The sequence below is a fragment of the Strix aluco genome, chromosome 23 (assembly GCF_031877795.1).
Source record: "Strix aluco isolate bStrAlu1 chromosome 23, bStrAlu1.hap1, whole genome shotgun sequence".
NCBI classification, from domain to species: Eukaryota; Metazoa; Chordata; class Aves; order Strigiformes; family Strigidae; genus Strix; species Strix aluco.
Genome location: NC_133953.1, coordinates 1674714 through 1692548, shown reverse-complemented (window position 1 = coordinate 1692548; position 17835 = coordinate 1674714). Strand labels below are relative to the sequence as shown.

At 43.9% G+C, this 17835-nt stretch overlaps 1 protein-coding gene across 5 annotated transcripts in view; it reads left to right on the top strand.

The window, feature by feature from the left end:
* The first annotated feature begins 5414 nt into the window (after positions 1-5414).
* The window catches only part of TTC12 (tetratricopeptide repeat domain 12), a 19452-nt gene continuing 7031 nt past the window's right edge, over positions 5415-17835 (top strand). For 2 of the 5 annotated variants that reach the window (XM_074848657.1, XM_074848655.1), the window contains exons 1-14: positions 5415-5555; positions 6088-6239; positions 6837-6867; positions 7410-7487; positions 7975-8096; positions 8927-8986; positions 9956-10027; positions 11588-11648; positions 11931-12119; positions 12700-12769; positions 13912-14000; positions 15078-15246; positions 16838-16930; positions 17140-17203. In XM_074848657.1, coding sequence (XP_074704758.1) covers positions 5486-5555; positions 6088-6239; positions 6837-6867; positions 7410-7487; positions 7975-8096; positions 8927-8986; positions 9956-10027; positions 11588-11648; positions 11931-12119; positions 12700-12769; positions 13912-14000; positions 15078-15246; positions 16838-16930; positions 17140-17203 — 1320 coding nt within the window. In that variant the 5' untranslated portion in view covers positions 5415-5485. The remainder of the gene's footprint in view (positions 5556-6087; positions 6240-6836; positions 6868-7409; positions 7488-7974; positions 8097-8926; positions 8987-9955; positions 10028-11587; positions 11649-11930; positions 12120-12699; positions 12770-13911; positions 14001-15077; positions 15247-16837; positions 16931-17139; positions 17204-17835) is intronic. The other 3 variants (XM_074848656.1, XM_074848658.1, XM_074848659.1) reach the window with 3 other exon arrangements.

Here is a 17835-nt window from a genome sequence, read left to right as displayed (position 1 = left end):
CTGCTGGGCTGTACAGCATGCTTGCAATACCGCGTTTTTTACAAGAACCCATCGTGAACAACGGAGAGTAGGCAGATGTGGAGCAATGGCAGTACCTGACCCCGTGCATGCGCACGGGCAATTGTATCCTACAGCTTCCTTCTGCAGGAACGTTGGAAAATCAGGAGATGCTCTTGAAATAGTGTATTTCTTTTTTGTGTCTTTTTTCTTTCTCTTTTTTTCTAAAATTTTAGCTAAAAACTGCCAAAATGCCAAATTTTAATTTTTCTACTCTGGGGTTGCAGGGAGTTTTCTGTTTACTTTTTCTTATCGCCACAAATTCAGGCAAAGTAGACTTTATTTTCACACAAAAGTTTCCATTTAGCTGAAAAAGAGCTTTCTTCTCACTGCCTAACCATCTGAGCAAAAAAATTTCAACTCCTCTCAAGTCAAGAAACCTTAATTGCTAAAAGTCACTTCTGCTGCTTCAAGGGAAGCCTCTGAGGTTGTCTTTTTCTGTGTTCCTGGCTTTAGCAGCTGCTTCCTGAATTACCCCAACGTCACCTCTGCTTAATGCCTGGTGGACGGACTCTGCTCCCTGCTGTTTGGCTTGTTTCCTGCTGTAGCATCTTAATAAACCGTGAGCAGCTCAGGTAGTCTTTCCTCTTCTCTCCGAGATTAATAGAGGGGCCTGGAGCACTTGGCCTGATTTACTGTTGCTGCAGAGCACATGCCCATGTGTGAAGAGTGATGAGTTTTCTCTCTCTGGAGTCAGGGTTGTGTTCAATGGCAAACAGAACTGAAAAATTCTTTACTAGATCTTTGTATTTCTTCAGCCATTCATCAATCTTCAGACCTGCCTGTGTTGGTAATTTTAACTTGTCTCTCCCTCTGTTGAGGCCATGGCACCCAACTGTCAGTGTCAGCTTGGCTGAGTGTATCTCCTTTTACTGCAGGCTGGGCTGAAAAGTGTGTCAGGATTGGGGGGGGGGAAGCTTAAGGGAGGTGGCCAGAGATCTGCTGCAAAGTTTCTTCTTTCTCTCATCTCTTCTAGACATTCTAGTTAGCTGCCTTGTCCTCAGCTATAAATATATGAATATACATGCACGTGCTTTCAGGGCATCATTTTAAGTGCTTCTGTACTGAACTGTATCAAAATATTTAGAGTCCTGAACACCATTTCAGTAAAGGTGGCTCTCCCCACCACACATTTGCCAATCAAGCTCTCTACTGCTTGTTGAAAACTGGCAGGGAAATGCTGCACCTAGCCCAGCCTCCCAGAGCTCCCCGCAGGGACTGTGCCCCACAGCCACGCTCTCTGCAAGGGACTAGCAGATCCTGCAGTGGAGCGGAGTTGAGAATTTCATTTCATTTGCTAGAATGAAATCTCTGCCTGGCTGCTAAACGAATTCGAACTCTTATTTTCCACAGCTGCATTATTAGCTTCATCCTGCCCACAGAGGCTCAGGTCCTGCAGGCTTCTCTTCGCATTTCTTTGGCTCGCTGGTGCAGCTCATGTTCACCTCAGTCTGCTGGGAGCTCCTCACACACCAGAGGCCCTACAGCACCACAGCACAGCACAGTGTCTGCCGGCTACTTTATAGGAGCGTGTGACCAGCACTGGGAGAGAGCAGTGGCTTTCCATGCAGTGCTAGCAAATTATGCCCCTTTCATCTGTTGCCCTCCTGCAGAGCCTAATGAACAGGAGAAGAAAACAATGGCTCTGATGGCAGAATGAAATGCAACTGCTTGTATGGAGAGAGAAGGAGAAGCTGAATGGGAGGAACAAAAGTGAAGACCATTTTGATGCAGGGGACTGGGAGTAAAGGCAGGATCTGCCTACAGACGTGCTGCATCTTTAAGCTGAAAGGCTTTGCTCTCCAGGCCCTTGGGCCAGTGGGGTATCCCAGAGCCAAGAAAGGAGAGTGCAAAGCTGGCAGCGTGAGTGCACAGGAGCTGCAGCAGCCAGTCCTCCTGATGTGAGGGGAGGGACTGCAGCAATAGCGCTTGCTCAGTTTTCCACCCATCTGGAGGGAGTTGATCTGTGCAGATTCATAGCCGTTGGAGAACCTTTCTGACTGTCCTTCCCTCGTCTCCATCAGCCTCTCACGGGGCCATTGTGGGAGAGGCAGGAACCGAGTCAGTCTCCCTCCACCAGTGCATAGGGCTGGATGCTGCTGCTTTCATGCAGCACCCATGGGACAAAAGAGAGAGGTAAGCTAAGCAAGACAGACTGCCCTACCTCCGCTGGCTGCAAATCTGCAACTCCAAATCAGTCTTTTAATGAACCGACAAGCCGAGCTCTTTGTACTGTGTGTTGTTCACTTACACCAGTTTTTATTCTCTTAGACTTTAAGTGTGGCTTTATTCCCCAGATTTTCTTGGATAACAAATAAAAGCTAGACTGCTGAACACCCTAATGACATAGCTGTTGTCTCGTGGGTATTTTTAATTGGGCACCAGGGACACTGAAATTGAAACAGCTTCATTGGAGGGAAAAAAAAAATCCAGCTTTGGGATGGAGGTTTACATGAGCAAGAGCGGAGCTGACTTGCAGTGAGAGAAGGGAGCTCTTTTGTTTTGGTGCATGAGGGAAGGGGAAAGCGATCTTCTGGCAGTTCCTGCAGCAAAGGGGCTGGAAAGGACAGGAGATCCTTGCTGCCTGCGGAGTCAGGCTGCTCAGCGTCTTGTTGTCACACACAGCCCAGGCGAGCACTTCTCTTCCTGGGTAGCGTGGTGGGACATTGAAGAGTAGGCAGATGAACGTAGCTGCGGTTTGTAAATTCACAGTGAGATTTCTAATTTCACGCCCAGCAGACACCACAGTGGCCTGCCCTTCTTGGTATCCCACACCTTAGGCAACGTTGCCACTTTCAGGAGACTTGCCAGGTCACCTCTCTCTCTGTTTCTCTCCTGAGATGGCTGGGTTAAAATGTGTCTGGAATTAAAATACCCTGGCAGTGCAGCAGGGACTCAGCGATGCTCTGAGTTCCTTTGGTGGCTGACAGCTTCCATTAACTGCCACCTCCAATCTTCTGTCTCTGGAGACAGGGCCCTAGAGCATCTCCTGAGAGTGGTGACAAGGACCCATCTGGCTATTAGAGCCATGGATGCGTGTGTGCATGTCCTGATGGGGACATGCTTTGTGTGAAGTGCTAGTGTGAGGGGAAGCTGGATGCAGAGACTGCGCTGAGCCACAAGCCTGACACATCCCAGCAGGGATACATGGTGTAAAGGAGGGGTAGGAGTCTGTTACAAGGGCAGCTGGCCCTCAGAGCCTTACAAAACTGAGAGACATGTCTCTGGGCCATTGCATGTGCTGCTGGAGATCAGCCATGCCCTGTGTTTCCTTTCCCGTGGCTTCATCCACCCGGACAGATCACGCATCCACAGCACACCTGGGTGGGTAGCTCGGATCTGGCAGCCCATGCAGTGCACAAGCCTGGCTGACAGGAGCACAGAGGCTGATTTGGGGACACAGGCAGCAAAGCAGGAAAAGGCCTGAAATCACAGCTTTGCTCCCAGCTGGCCAGCTGCTTTTTGTGCTGGAGGATGGTGCCACCCGCTGGCTGTCTCACTGGTGACAGGCTGCATGTCCCACCCGGGGAAGGGCTGTGCTGGCTCCAGGGAGTCCTGGGCACCAAAACCCCCCAGACCCTGCAAACTACTGGCGTGAGCACCCTCCCAGGAGCACACTTCCTTGTCTGATGGCACAGAGGATACAGAAATCCTCGCTGTCGAGTGGCCATTTCTCAGACGCTGCTGAGACCCTCTGATCCCATTAACTGGGAGGGAAGAACTACCTGTTTTGAGTAAGGGTTTAACCCTCAGCCAACTCCAGTCTTTCTCCTTCCCCCTCAAAAACTGAGGAAGCCCCACTCTTTAAAGAGTATCTTAAAAAAAAAAAATCCAAATCTGGTATAAAATTGAGAGCAATGGGTGGTAGAGGGTCTTGGTTGTGGATGAGTGCTCATGTTTCTTCAGGATCCGTCTCCCAGTTGGCATGTCTGCTAAACTTTGCTTCAGCTTATCTTTCTATTAACTGAAGAAGTCCGTTTCAGTGATTTTTTGCCTATGCTATCCCATTCCTGTCCCCTGTGTATGAACCAAAGATGACTTCGGGCATTAAAGTCATCAGGCGAAAGGATCTTAAATGCTCCTTGGAGAAATGACATGCCTGTGCCTCTGCTGATATGCTCCCTGCTGTTAGCTGCCAGCAGGGCAGCTTGCCTCCTCACTCTGCCAAATCAAACCCAGATGTGTGTTTTGATAAAACAACACACAGGAGGGAGCGGCAGCAGGAGACCTCACTTCTGGTTTGCATACATTCAGACTGCAAGGCAAAGGCTGGCCTGTTTAGCAGAGGGAACAGGAGCATATTCAGCTCAGCGATCGGTGAAACATTTCTCCAAGATTTCAAGCCAGAAAGTAAGCGAGGAAGGCCAGGATGAAGATAGTGGCTCTCTACCTGCTCTGGACTAGGAGCCTCTCTGCTGTGCTGTAGATATCTCAGCATGGCTCACCTGGAAGGCCTTTGATAAAGGGGCCCTCTGTAGCCCCTGTCAGGCCAGCCATCCTGCTGCAGTACAAATAAAAGCACTACTTGCCATCAAAGCGATTTCATCTAGGAGCAAGGGGAAGAAGTCACTTGCTTAATGCTCTGAAATACATTGCAAATATAAAAGCATGCTTTTTTCCCCATAGTAGCATAGCTCTACAAGAGCATTCCCAAGAAATCTGCAGAAGGAGGTAGGAACACACTTTCTGCAGGTCTGCCTTTACCTCGTGCTGAGCATTTGCCTATTACCCGTGCTCAGTCAGTAAAGCGTGACGCTACATGACACATTCAGGTGCTTAATTTCAACACTGGCACTTACGTAGCCCAAGCTGCTGCATGAGGGCGAGCGGGGTCTGTGGGTAAGCCCGGCCCTGCACGTCCCAGCAGGTCCTGCTGCCCAGCCCCGCTCCTCGCTGGGGCCACCACACCTTGGCGGGGACCAACCTTCTCCGGGCTGCAAAGCGAGGTGCCACACGAGCGGGATCTCGCACAGCATCGCTGCGCCGGGCCAGGAGAGGGACCCCTCGCCGCACCCTGCGAGGCTCGGGAGGCTCGGCGGGCACGGCCGGACCAGCGCGGGCCGCGGGCGGGCTCAGCTTCCATCGGCGGCCGTGGCTGTTCCTGCCCCTCACGATGCCCTAGGTTATGCGTGAGGAAGCCCAGACACAGGCGGGGAGGAAACCAGCAGCCGGCTGTGCCGCGGGAACCGGAGCTGGGACCGGCCGCGCTGAGGAGGCCGCGAGCTCCAACCGCGCCGCCCAGCACCTGCGGGCTGGCCGCGAAATGGCGGCCGGCGCGGCCCCGCCCCGTCGCTTGCGTGGCCACGCCCCCGCGCGCACCTCCCGCTGACGCTGCGTCAGAGCGCGGTGGGCGGGGCGTGGTCCCCACGGCAACGGCGGCGTCGCTGCGCATCTTCCCGCCCAGCCGGCCGGTCTGGGCCCCCCCGCCATGGCCGTGATGGCCGGCGAGGAGCAAGAGCAGGATTTCCAGCGGTTCCTCCGCCGTGTGGACGAGATCAGTAAGCGTGCTGCGGGCCGGCCGTGCCGCGGGGCCGGGACGGATCAGAGGCGGAGCCCCGGGCCGGGTGTGGGGGGGGCGCTGTCCGCGGGGAGGCGGCGGGAGCCGGAGGAGGTCGGACATGGCCGTTTTCTTCAGATAGGGGCTGAAAGAAAAGGGGAGTGGGTAAAAGGAAGGCATAAAAGGAAGGGGAAAGAGGAAAATTTCCGCCCCCCTTCCGCGTTCCGAGTTTGTTTTATGTGAAGCCTCCCTTAGGAGCTCGGGTGCCGTGAGGCTTTGCAGGTGCCAAGAGTTGCTTTCTAAACCTAGGAACTTTTTTAACGTAGAAGCTGTAGGTAGCTTTTGGACGTAGAGATGAAGTTGTGTTTGTAAATGTTTCCATTTATAAAGGCCATCCTGGTCACCAGCGCCTTCAAAAGTGTATGTTGTCAGAGGCACAACTGAACTCCTGGTCCCTTCAGGATCACTGGAGTTGTGTGTGTGTGTGTGTGTGTGTGTGTATATATGAGGGATTTTTTTCATCCCCTTTTTAGCCAATTTAGTGCAAGGCTTGAACTCCCCAGACCCAGCTGTAAAGGAAAAAATCATTGCTGAAACAGAGAAAAGGCTCCACGATCAAGAAACTAGCAAGGAGGAAGAAACAAAGACTATAGTGAACAGAACGGTCATCAACACGCAAGCTTCTGTAAGGGGGGTTTTCTCTTTGAAGTTAAAACTGTATGCAGTTTAGGTCTTTTAAATAACACTACTTCACATTCCTTGCCCAGGAGAAAAAAAATTTGAACAATACTTACAAGTGCATTCTCAATGTGACTTTATTTTTTCCACTAGTTATCTTACTGGGAGGGACTTGATGTCATGTTGTCTTTGTCTTAAGATTGCTAATAACACAGAATACTTCTGTTGGATTTATCCAAGTTGGGTGCAAGCACTGAGGTGCCATACGTTGTACCTTTTACCTGTTCTTCAGGAACTTGAGCAAAACTAGTTGAAGATGCAGAGTCCTGTCATTAATTTCATTAGGCTTTGATTCCTGCAGTAGGGTTTGAATTTTGATGACTTGCCTCATTAAAGATACAAATGGAAGCTTTCCAATAATGTCAAAAATTACTAAGTCCTTACCCTCCTTTGTTTAAGTGTCAATTTGATATTCCCCGTGTGCATCAATCTGGATATTTCAGACTCCCTGTAGCTTTGAACAACTTAACCAAGTGTTCCTTTGCTGGGTTTTACTAAAATGTCTGTATGTGTACATGCATGTGCTGTGTTTCTCTTTTTTTAGGACATGGCAAATGCAGAGGCAGTGAATGCAGGTAGGACAGTGCTCCCTCTAGTATTTAGCATCTCTTCAATCCCTTTTAGCAGAGCTGGAGTAAGGATTGCTGTTACTTCACACAAGACCTAATTCCACTCCTGCCAAAGTCAAAGCTAGCTTTTCTAGTGACTTGAATCAGGATTCAGTCAGATCTAGGAACACACTCAAGGATCTTACCAGGATGGCTGTATTTGTTCATAGGTTTGTTGGTGTAGTTTGTTATCATATTCTGGCCTCTCAACTACAAAGTTAGTATTCTGAATTTAAAAGGAAACAAGTTTATCTCTAGAGATGAGACACTTCGAGGCAAGTATGCAGTCCTGAGCGGTAGCACGGTCTTTGTGTGTACTAGCTTGTCATTCATGTTCCACCTTAATTACTGAAATGTCCCCTTAACATAAATGTCCCCTCTAATGTAGAGAAATGTCTCAGAAAAACCTTAGGAATTACTTTTTTCTCATTTGTAGGTTAATTTTAATGAAGCTTGCTTTTTTTTTTTTTTTTTTAAACTAAAATACCACCAACTCTCCTGGCTCAAAGATGACTTTCTGGCAATTTTGGAAAAAGATGCGAAAGAACGAGCTAAACGAAGGAAGAGAAATGAACACTTAGCAAATGGTAATTGCTAAAGGCTTTTCTAGCTAATACCTTCAGAAACTGCTTAGCAGGAACTAGACTGATTTAAGAGGCTATTGAACTACGCTGCTACTGCCATTCTTATGCACACTGAAACAGTGCTTTGGTTATCTGAGACCAACGATCTTGTCCAGAGCATCGATTAGCTGGATGTAACAGGGTTATGTCTTCTCTGTACTATCCTCTTTATGATAAGGGTTTCGGATGGAGGGAGGGAGTTTGAGTATTTCAGAGCTGGGCTGGGCAAAGACAACCGCTCAGTTTTCTCTCTGAAAGAGGAATGGGGATCTTGTGCACTGAATAGCTCAGAAGTCCCTTGCAAATGGTTAATTAAGGCAGCTGCGGTGGAGCTGGACTGGAATTTTGATGATTATTACAAGAGGAGAATATGGCCTCTGTTTCCTCAGTCACCATTTGGGGAAATAAAACCCACGTGTATTATTTTGAATACATATCTGTTGTTTTGCAGCTCTGAAAGAGAAGGGAAATGATGCCTTCAGGAAAGGAGACTATGACATAGCTATTCAGAGATACACTGAAGGTCTGGAAAAACTGAAAGATAAGCAGGAACTTTACACAAACAGAGCGCAGGTCAGCATGTGGAAATGAGCTACCACTATACTGCTTTTAGTGTTACTTTGCCAGGATAGAACCCAAAAAGATTGTTCTGTTATCTAAGTGAATTTCGTAAAAGTGAATGTATTTGGCATTACAGAGGCTTAAAAAAGGGAGCAAACAATTTTTCCTGGCCACCCTCCACTACCAGGAATTAATGAGTTCTGCTTTGCTGCCATATTATCAACAATAAATTTTTACTGTGGCTAGAAGCTAACAGCAAGACAGTGCAGACTGAAGGTTTTAATCTTTTTACAAACTGAATGAAAGAGTTGCAGAAGAAGATCATTAGAGGTGTACATTCTTCCTTCGATCAATGTGTCTGAATCCCTCGGAAGCTCTAGTTCTGCTGTGACTAGTCCTTCCTGAGGGAGTGTTCATGTCTCCTCCCTCTTGGATATGGCACAGGTGAACCCCTGCTCCTCCAGAATAAGGGGAAAAAAATCATTCTAGTTCACAGTTTTATTTAAATGCACTGATTTTGTTATTTTTTTTTTAGGGGCCACTTCTGTAACTGTAGAATGTTAACATTTGCTTTGCCATTTGCTTTGCATTCTCTACTTGCCTTGTTATAATCCATATGTATGTATTGAATTTTTAGTAAATTTATTCTAAATCACAATCTCCAAGGAGATGGAAGACAAGTTAAGAAACAACTGGTAATTATCTTGCAAAATCAATGGCTAGGCCAATCAGCAGTCTAATTTTATTTTTTATAACTAGCTAATGTTTGTCCTGATATAGTTGGTGGAAGTTGTTTGACGTATTCTAATTATTCTGCCTGGACTGTACTGGTTTTATTTCAGGCCTACCTGAAGATGCATGAGTATGAAAAAGCCATTGGTGACTGTGAGTGGGCATTAAAGGTAACTTCGGGATTCTATCTTTTATGATCAGGTCAGGTGCTCCTGGAAGGCGGATTTGAGTGTAACTGATGATATGGAGACAACTTGCTAATGGAAATGAAAGAATGTGGTAGAGTTGCACAGATTTCTGCATCCTGAGCTAACTTGAACAGTATAAAGCAGTTAATACTTCAGTGCTGCCTGTGTGCAGAAGCTTTTCTAGCTCTTAAGAGCTTTTAATTAAAAAGTTTAAGTGATAATAAGCTATTAACTGCACACATTGGCACAAAATATCTTGCCCATGCTTCTAAAAAGGGAAAAGGGACTTCTTAAGCTCACAAAGATCAGATCTGGTGGGAAAGATAAAGATTATATAAAATGTCAAAGAGCTGAATCCAAATTCAGTAACACATCAGTGATGCCCATGACTACAACACAATTAACAGATTATTAATAATGTTGGCAGCCTTATTACAAGAAATCAATATTTTTGACACATATTTGAACTGGAAAAGATCACCTGATCTATTAGTGTTGAGCTAGATGCTTTCTCTTTTTTTTTTGTGCACAGCTAATGAAAATTAGTGCTTATTTCATTTCTGGCATAACTAATCAAAAGGCATATGGAAATTCTGTTGTTATAGAAGTTCTGTGATTATAGACTTGCTGCAGGCCTTAACATTACCTAATTGCATGAGAATCTGCTTGTATTGCCTGAAGTGCAGTTTTCTGGGAAGGGTATTAGCACCAGCTGCTTTCCACCTTTAACCAGCCCCAAAGCCAATGTTCCTTGCATAGGGAAGGAAAGTTGGTACCTGGAGGTAACAATTTAGCATTCAAGCTTTAGGTGCCTCTAGTAGATGGTATGACTGCCCTCTTCTGTGCTTACAGTTACTTTGGGCAGTTGTAACTATTAATCGCAAGGCTGGAAGAAATATTAAAAGGTTAAAATTTCTAAAGACATAATTAATGATTTCTTTTTTAACGCAGTGCAATGAAAAATGTATTAAAGCCTATTTTCTAATGGGGAAAGCTCACCTGGCACTTAAGCACTACGGTGAGGTAAGTTGAGTAAATCTTGTGGCGCCGGGACCATGTTTTGTTCAGCTTTTGACGTGATATTGTGGGTGAGAGACATTTGTGATCTTAAGAACTGGAAAATATGAAAACATGAAAATGTGTTGAGCCTTTACACTTGAGAGAAATTTTCTGTGCTTTGCAAAGACTAATAATACTAAAATCAAGTCTCCTTTCCACATCTTAGTAAAATAGCCTGTATCCTTTACTTTGGTACACAGTCTAATCAACCTCAAAAGAATAAAGACATTTTCTGTTGAGCATACATGGTTTATCTGCTGGGAATTTGTCACCTCTTGGCTGTCAGACACCAAGACAGCAAGCTTTACTCTGGTGCTGTGATGCTTGAGTCTAGACTGGGTGAGTGTTTGGGGAGTCTGCAAGGATTATGTATATGCTCATGTTTGGCACTTCAGGAGAAGGGCTTCAAGACTGATATTAGCAATATGTGCTCAGGGAGGTGGTAGTGCTGGAAGTGCCACATTTCAGCTCGGATAAGGATCAGAATGAAGGAGCGTCCTTGTCAGGCACTGCAGACTCTCGTGATTGCAGTCTACTAGCATTGACTACATTTCCCCCAAAGAGACAATTAAGTAAAACGTATTTCACTTTTTTATCCTAAATTGCTCTGTGCAGTGGGCGTTATTAAACTGTTGTTGCATATAACTAAGAAATGATTGCACGTCACCTGTGGATGAGAAAAATCTCTACATATTTCAAATTAAGTGAACTGTAAGATGAAAGATGCTAGTGAGTGATACCATTTTTTTCCAAGATCCTAGTGAAATGAATGTCAAGCAAAAGATTTAATTCATGTGTGAAAACCTAATGGAAGCATATATACTGTTAAAATAATGGAACATCTTATTAACAAATACATAAGCTTGAGATAAAGATATTTTAGTGCAACCCTGACCCTTCATCTTCAGAAATAATAAAGAGCCTGAAAAGGAGAGCAGGCAAGCTCAAAAGTATTTCTGATCCTGTCAGAAACTACTTCCCTAGAAATAACTGTAGAGCGTGGGCAATACAAGCCTACATCAAATTCCACCTTGAGGGGTTCTTGGCAGCTTGATCTCTGAAGAAGGTTCTTCCTTGCTGCAAGCTTGGTGATCAGGTTAATTCTGAGCATTTGCTCACGATGCACAAAATGCACAAAGAGAAGATAAAGATACAGGACGCACATGTCTGATCCCTGCTGATAGTTACAGTTCCTGCAGTTTTAATGGAATACCTCATTTTCTGTTTTCTCACTGGAACTTTGCTTTTTTGTTCCTGCTAGTATGTTCCTAGGTTTGTATTTGAAATTTTCCTTCTAATTTGAAATAGCAGTCAGATGTAGGGACTAATATTCAAAATGTTCAACTTACACTTTTAATTATGAAAGTTTTGACTTGTGTGTCTCCGAAAATTTCATTTTTCACACTTAAATACTGTGGCCCAAGACCCGCTGAGCTCAAACAGGATGATTGTGACTAGGATATTATTTCTATCATCTTCCCATTTTTATCTTAAATTAAGAGCCTGTTTCTTTTCTCTGTTAAGTCCAAGCAGTGTTATGAGAAGATATTACAAATTGATCCCCAAAAGGAAAGCCTATTTGAAGGTAAGAAATAGAAATTTTTACACTGTCGTCCCTTGTTTTCTGATCAGGGTGGAACTTAATCGAAACCACTGTTCTGCTCTTCAGAACTTTTGATGGAGTCTCTTCATGCAGCTTTTGTTTCTGATTGTTTCTTCTTTAAGCTCTGTTTCACTCACCAGAGCTGTGAGTCATCTCTGTGTAGAAGGTAGTGCTGTCATTGTCATGGAGTCAACTTCATTTTTTTACTTGAAACTTGACCATATCAAAACATTTAACTGCCATGTTTTTCTTTTGATTTCCAAGATTGCATGAAGGAGGTAAACTTGGAGGAAAAAAGAATGAAAGACGAAGAGAGAGCAATGAAGGAAGTTCAGTCTGGAAAGCTTGCGGCTCTGTCCATAAAAGAACTGCTGCAGAAACTTGATAGGCCTGACCAGAATATCCTCTACTATACAGGAGGGATCAGACTTTTGACAGGAGCCGTGAAAGATTGTAAGTATTTGATGCAAAGGTGGTTGATCATGGGAGTTGTAATCCAAGTAGATGAATACAAGCGGAGTAGTTTTTAAAGGAACAAGAAAAACTATTCCTATATTTAAAATGTGAAATCAGCAATGTTTGATATTTCAAAATTGATGGCCGGTAGATATTTACATATATTTTTTACATCCAGACTGATGTTGTAGCTGAGCTGTTAAAACTTCTTATGGATTTGGGTCTCTTAAGAGCTGTTTCATTTGTTTAGAGATATTTGTAATTCTGTGTTAAAGCATATTGATTTGCAAAGCCAGTCTCATGTTTCGGCCTTCCTAAAGAGCCTTTAACATGAAGTCAAGTGTTCTTTACAGCACCAGGCATGAATTAGAGCGGTCTTCAGCATCAAAGCTGCTTCTACTTCAAGTATCATTCTTGGCGTTTTTCCCCCCTTTTAATGATGTTCTTTCCCCAAAGCTGTTGATCCAGTGACCTTTTCTTTTAACACTGTGTTATAGAAGAGCAGGAGTCTGCCTTCACGATGATACATCAGCCAGATGGATCATAGAGCTGATTTGTTTATCTCTACATTTTTCAGGCACTGAGCAAACTTTATTTAGAACAAACAATGGATTCAGTATCCTCAACGACAACAAGGTTGTAAGACGGTAAGAGCTCTCCAAAGGAAAACAGTAGGGTGTTACAGCATGAGGAAATGAAAAGATTGTTTTCAAGAAACACAATCACCTCTTGAAATGCAGATGAAATGATCAAAAGATAATGTAGTAACAGATTTTAATGTCTGAATGGACTGACTTATATCTGACTCTTACACAAACAGTGCTCTCTTAGATGCAGTGAACAGATTTCATGAATTTCTGCTTCTGTCTCCTATTTCTGTACAGTTATCCTATCTCTCGTGGTGAGAGCAGGTTTGTAAAAAAAACAATATAAAAGAACATCTGAAAGCACTTAGTTGCTTTAAGTATACCTGGCTAGACTCCCTGGTCCTATTAATTGCTCTTAGTAAATATTTGGCCATGTAGCTCCTTAATGTAAACTGTGAAACTCTCTAATCCTATAATCAAGGAAGAGGATCATCTCTGGGGACCTGTATCTTGTGCTGCTGTATTTTCTTGGCTGCTGTTATATTGTGTTTCCATAATCAAGAAACAAATCTGACTAATACTTGTCTGTATTGCTTTATAAACTTTGTCTTTGGATGGATCTCCTCTTTGAATGTATCTTTGAGTCAGGGTCAGATAGATAATGGAAACAAGACATGCAAAAGATGCTATTTGAAAATTCTGCACAACAAAGTTTGTCCAGAACAGCATGATCTGGTTGAACAGGGCAGGAGAGCTATTCTTTAAGGATGTCAGCTGGGACTGCAGCACAGAGACTTCTTTCGGGCCCATCAGTATTTTGGATGTTGGCTATGAACAGGCTTGGGAGGTGAAGCACTTCCAAATTTGCACAAAATTTTTAGGCCCTGGCTGTTCACAACTATCTCAGTGCAGAACTGAATTTATCACCTGTTTTGTGCTGTGTAGTGCTTGTATAGGGTCTGTGTGCATTGAGCGAGGAGTAGAGCTAGTAGATCATAAATCTGGTCTCAGAGGAGGTCCTCTGGAAAACAAGTCTGATAGTCCTAAAAATGTTTAAGCGGTGAGCTGGGTTTAGAGCTTATAAGCTGAACTCTTCATGTGGCAGACCCTCATCTCTGTGGTGCCTGCTGATTTCCCTAGCCAAAGAGCTAATTGTTTGAGCTGTCCTCTGCTCTTTTTACAAGCTAACATTTCTAATTTAGGGGCTTCTGTGCAGAGAGAAAAAACACTGCTGAAGTGGATCTGTCTGTTTCTCTTCTCTTCCTGTGGCAAGCTGTCTGCGCTGGGAATGGTAAAACTATGTAATCAACATTAATCGTTGTTAATGTGTTGTTAGTATGGTACTTACTATGTCTAAAATTGTTGTTTGGCATGAACATCACTTTCCCAGAGCACTTGGGCCTAGACCTTATTGTAAACGAAGTTTTACAAGTCATATGCAAATGTTGGAGGCACACGGCTACCAGCAACCACGATTTTGGCAGTTCTGTGCATCATGAGATGAAATTTCAGTCTATTTCTGTGACCATTTGAAATCTACTGAAGGGGTGGAAAGTAAATTCCCTGTGATTACGGCTGCTATTAAGAGAATATCACTTGTATAATTTTGTCTTTTTTTAAGCAGTTATACCAGCAAAAAGCAGAGTTTTGTAGAAGTGCCATTAGAGGAGGCTGAACTCATTTGGCATTCCCAGTCAGTGGTCATTGGGCAGGTAGCCCTTGCCTCTGTTTCTAGGGAGTGTACACGTAGATGAGAATTGGACTGGGGGGGCGGTGGGTGGTAAAGTGTTGCAGAGGGCCAAATACAGAATGCTTGGTGTCAGCGTCTGTGTTGACTTGTATATCCTGGGATCCACCGATGCCCAAGAGAATATTCATGCTGCAAGGTAAGGGCAAAACCCATTTTATATTCTGCCTCTAGGTAGTTAGCAGTAAATAGAGAGTAATGTGCAGGCTGGTGTAGCTTACGTGTTTGTGCCTGGCAGGGCAGTGTACTGTTGTGCCTGAGCAGCCTAGACCCTATCAGTTTGCAGGCAGCTGATGAAGCGCTTTGTGCTCACGGTTCTGGTGTCCCTTTCTTTGAAGAAGCTCTTGGTGCCTGAGAAGCTGGCGTGTTGCTAGTGAGAGTAGAAATTCAGACACCAGTGTATGTGTTGAAATAATGGAGCTGCAAGAAGATTAGTGAGTGTTCTGCCTTACCATTGCTCTGCAGGAGGGTTATGCAAGATGAACACAGCAGTGAATGAGCACATTAGTGGATGAAATAAAGACATTAAACCTGTCAAATCAGCACCTAGGGAAAAGAAAAAGAGTAATGGGGATGCCATTGTGTGTGTGGCATTGCTCTTAGATATTCTCTTTTTTTCAGAAGAAAATCTGCGTCTTCTATTGACTCAACCTGATGTGAATGCACAGCTGCCAAAACTGCTTTCTTCTGGGGTATCGGAGATCCAAAAGGAGACATTGGCACTGATTTCTCTTTACTCAGAGAATGAGAATGGGAGGAGGCTGCTGGTCAGGCACCAGGACCTAACCGAGTAATAAGCACTACTGTACCTCAGAAAAAATTCCTTAATGCCTGGGTTCACAGGTGTTTGGTTCACAGATGTTTAGAACTCATTCCACTAGCACCAAGGTGACAGGTTTTCTGCAAGGAACATAATGACATTGAGACATCTGCCTTTGAGGGACAGGCCTAGCTAAGCAAAAGTAAAAGTTAGATGGGTGGGGAAAACTTTAGTAAACTTTGGATTTGTAGATGTCTGAAACTAAGTAGAAAGGGCTCATTCCTGAGGTTGTTCATGTAATTTTGAGGCATAGTTACTTTCTCTAAACCAGTAAGTGTGTGAATGTCTAGCAGTCAATCAGGAACTTACACTGTTGTCTCTTAATAGCTCATGGTTTCAAGCTGCAGTATTCTCCTCATTTGGTAACTGGTATTTATGATTATTCAGTGTTGCCATGACTCACCGAGTGGAGAAAGAAACAACAGTATTACCTCTATCCTGTTATCCTGCTATTTCCTTCTAGAGTTAAGCCGAGGAGAAATTTTAATGTCATGGTTTGCACTACATGGTTTGAAGTAATGAATGAACAGAAAAGATTCTCCAACAGTTGTACACATATTATATACAGCATCAATCCAGTGGCATTTTTCCTTGGAAAAAGGTTACAGAAATAAGCCACATCTGAGAGGATGCTTTAAAAAGGCAGATAATATTACCATGGCTTGAAATATCAGGAGCCTGAAAAATCTTCTGTCATCTCCTGAAAGAGATCCTGGGCCTTGAAAAGAGTTAGGATGTTCAGAAGGTGAAGTGGCAGATACTGAGCTTCTCAGCAGTTGGGCTTGTCATCAAAAAGAGACAGTACTGTAGGTTCTCACTGTGCTACAAAGTTGGAGAAGCACGGCAGAGAATTTTAGCTTGGTAGAGGAGCATGTGGAAACCCCAGCACGTGTCTGCAGATGTCTTAATGTTCGGCAGAGCTTATGGCTTCACAGTGTGAAGTCCTGTGAATTGCATGCAATTCAAATCCCACAGCCACAAGCACACACTATTCCAAAAGCTCAAAAGGTGAGTGGTATGATGCTCTTTTTATTCAGACAGGAGATTAATTTTTCTTTGCTACTATAAAGCTTTTTAGTTAAACCCCTCCAAAGACTGTTGGGTCTGCTCAGCATGTCCTGTTAAGTCATGCAAGCATCAGCACTGACATTCCCTGCAGACTTTTACAATCTGTTGCAGGTGTTCAGTACTGGGCTGTGCTGGTGATGATGTTGGTCCTGATTTGCGTTCTACTTGTCTGTCTCTCAGATGTTCTCCAGCAGCAAAGCAGCTTAGCTTCAAATGTCTGTGAAGCTTACATGCTGATTAAATGTTCTAATGCTGTTAAAATCACTGTGCTTGTGGGAAGAGGGACAATATTGTGAGAGAATCTAGTGCCAGAATATTGTTCTAGTGGCAGTTAGGTGACTGAGTACGTTTGGAGGGTCTAGTATATCCAGCTTGGTCAAAACCCTACTGAACCCAAAGGAGTTTAAGATCATAAGTTGTGTTGGTGCACTTAAAATTTTGACCTTTAGAAACTAAACCAAAGCTGACATAAATTAATTTTTTTTATTTACAGATGGCTGCAGATTTTGATGACATTTGTCAACAGCACTGATGCCAGGGCTAGCAGTGCCATGAACATACTCTCTGGTTTAACTGAAGAAGAAAGGTAACTTACATTTTTCTTCATTCATTTTTATAAAGTTGTACTTTGAAATGTACTAAATGACCTAGTGATAGAGGCTCTTGGCCTTTGCTGTGAGGGTACATTGCTGACTGATGTTTGCTTTGTCTTTATGTTGCTGTTGTGTTGCCTTTATCTGTGATTTTTCTCTAGAGCTTTAGTGTCCAAATATGGCTTTCTTTATCCCCCAACAGGTTCAGAACTCAGTGTCGTGTCATGCTTTCCACAGGTGTTTTACCTTTATTCACGCAGTTGCTGGTATGAAAGATCTCTGTTTTTCTATTTCTGGTTTACCTCTGTGTAACATGTCTTACAACCGCTCTTTCCAATTTTACAGCCAATTGCTCCTAGACAGAACCCCTTTGTGGTACAACTACAGTAGTTACTGTGTCTCTAGTTCTGCAGGTGTAAGAAATCCAGTTCTGTCAATACGCTTTGCTCAGGAAAATACTCTGTCTCCAGTGCTTAGTGCTTAGTTTCTAGACATTACTAGTTTTATATTCAGTGAAAACTCTGGACTTGGTTGTGGATTCCCACTGGTAGTGTGTCAGGCCAGGATTTCACCCTCAGCTTTGTGTTACTCTCTTCTTAATGTGACTTTAATCCACTGTCACCAACTGGTCATATCTTGGATAGTGACTTTTTCTGTTTTTTTCTAATCTGAGAGATCAGGGTGAAGAGATTTCATTAGGTCACAAGGTAAAGATGTTTAGAGGTTCAGATCCCTTTCCTGCTTATCATCCATTTAAACTACAAACTTACAGTATCATTGGTACAGAAACCTGTTGTCAGGAAGAGGGAAGATGATAGGGAAGATTGGTTTTGTTGCAGAACAGCAGATATAGCTGGAAAGTAAAGTACTTCCACTTCTCCAAACAAGCACCAAGACA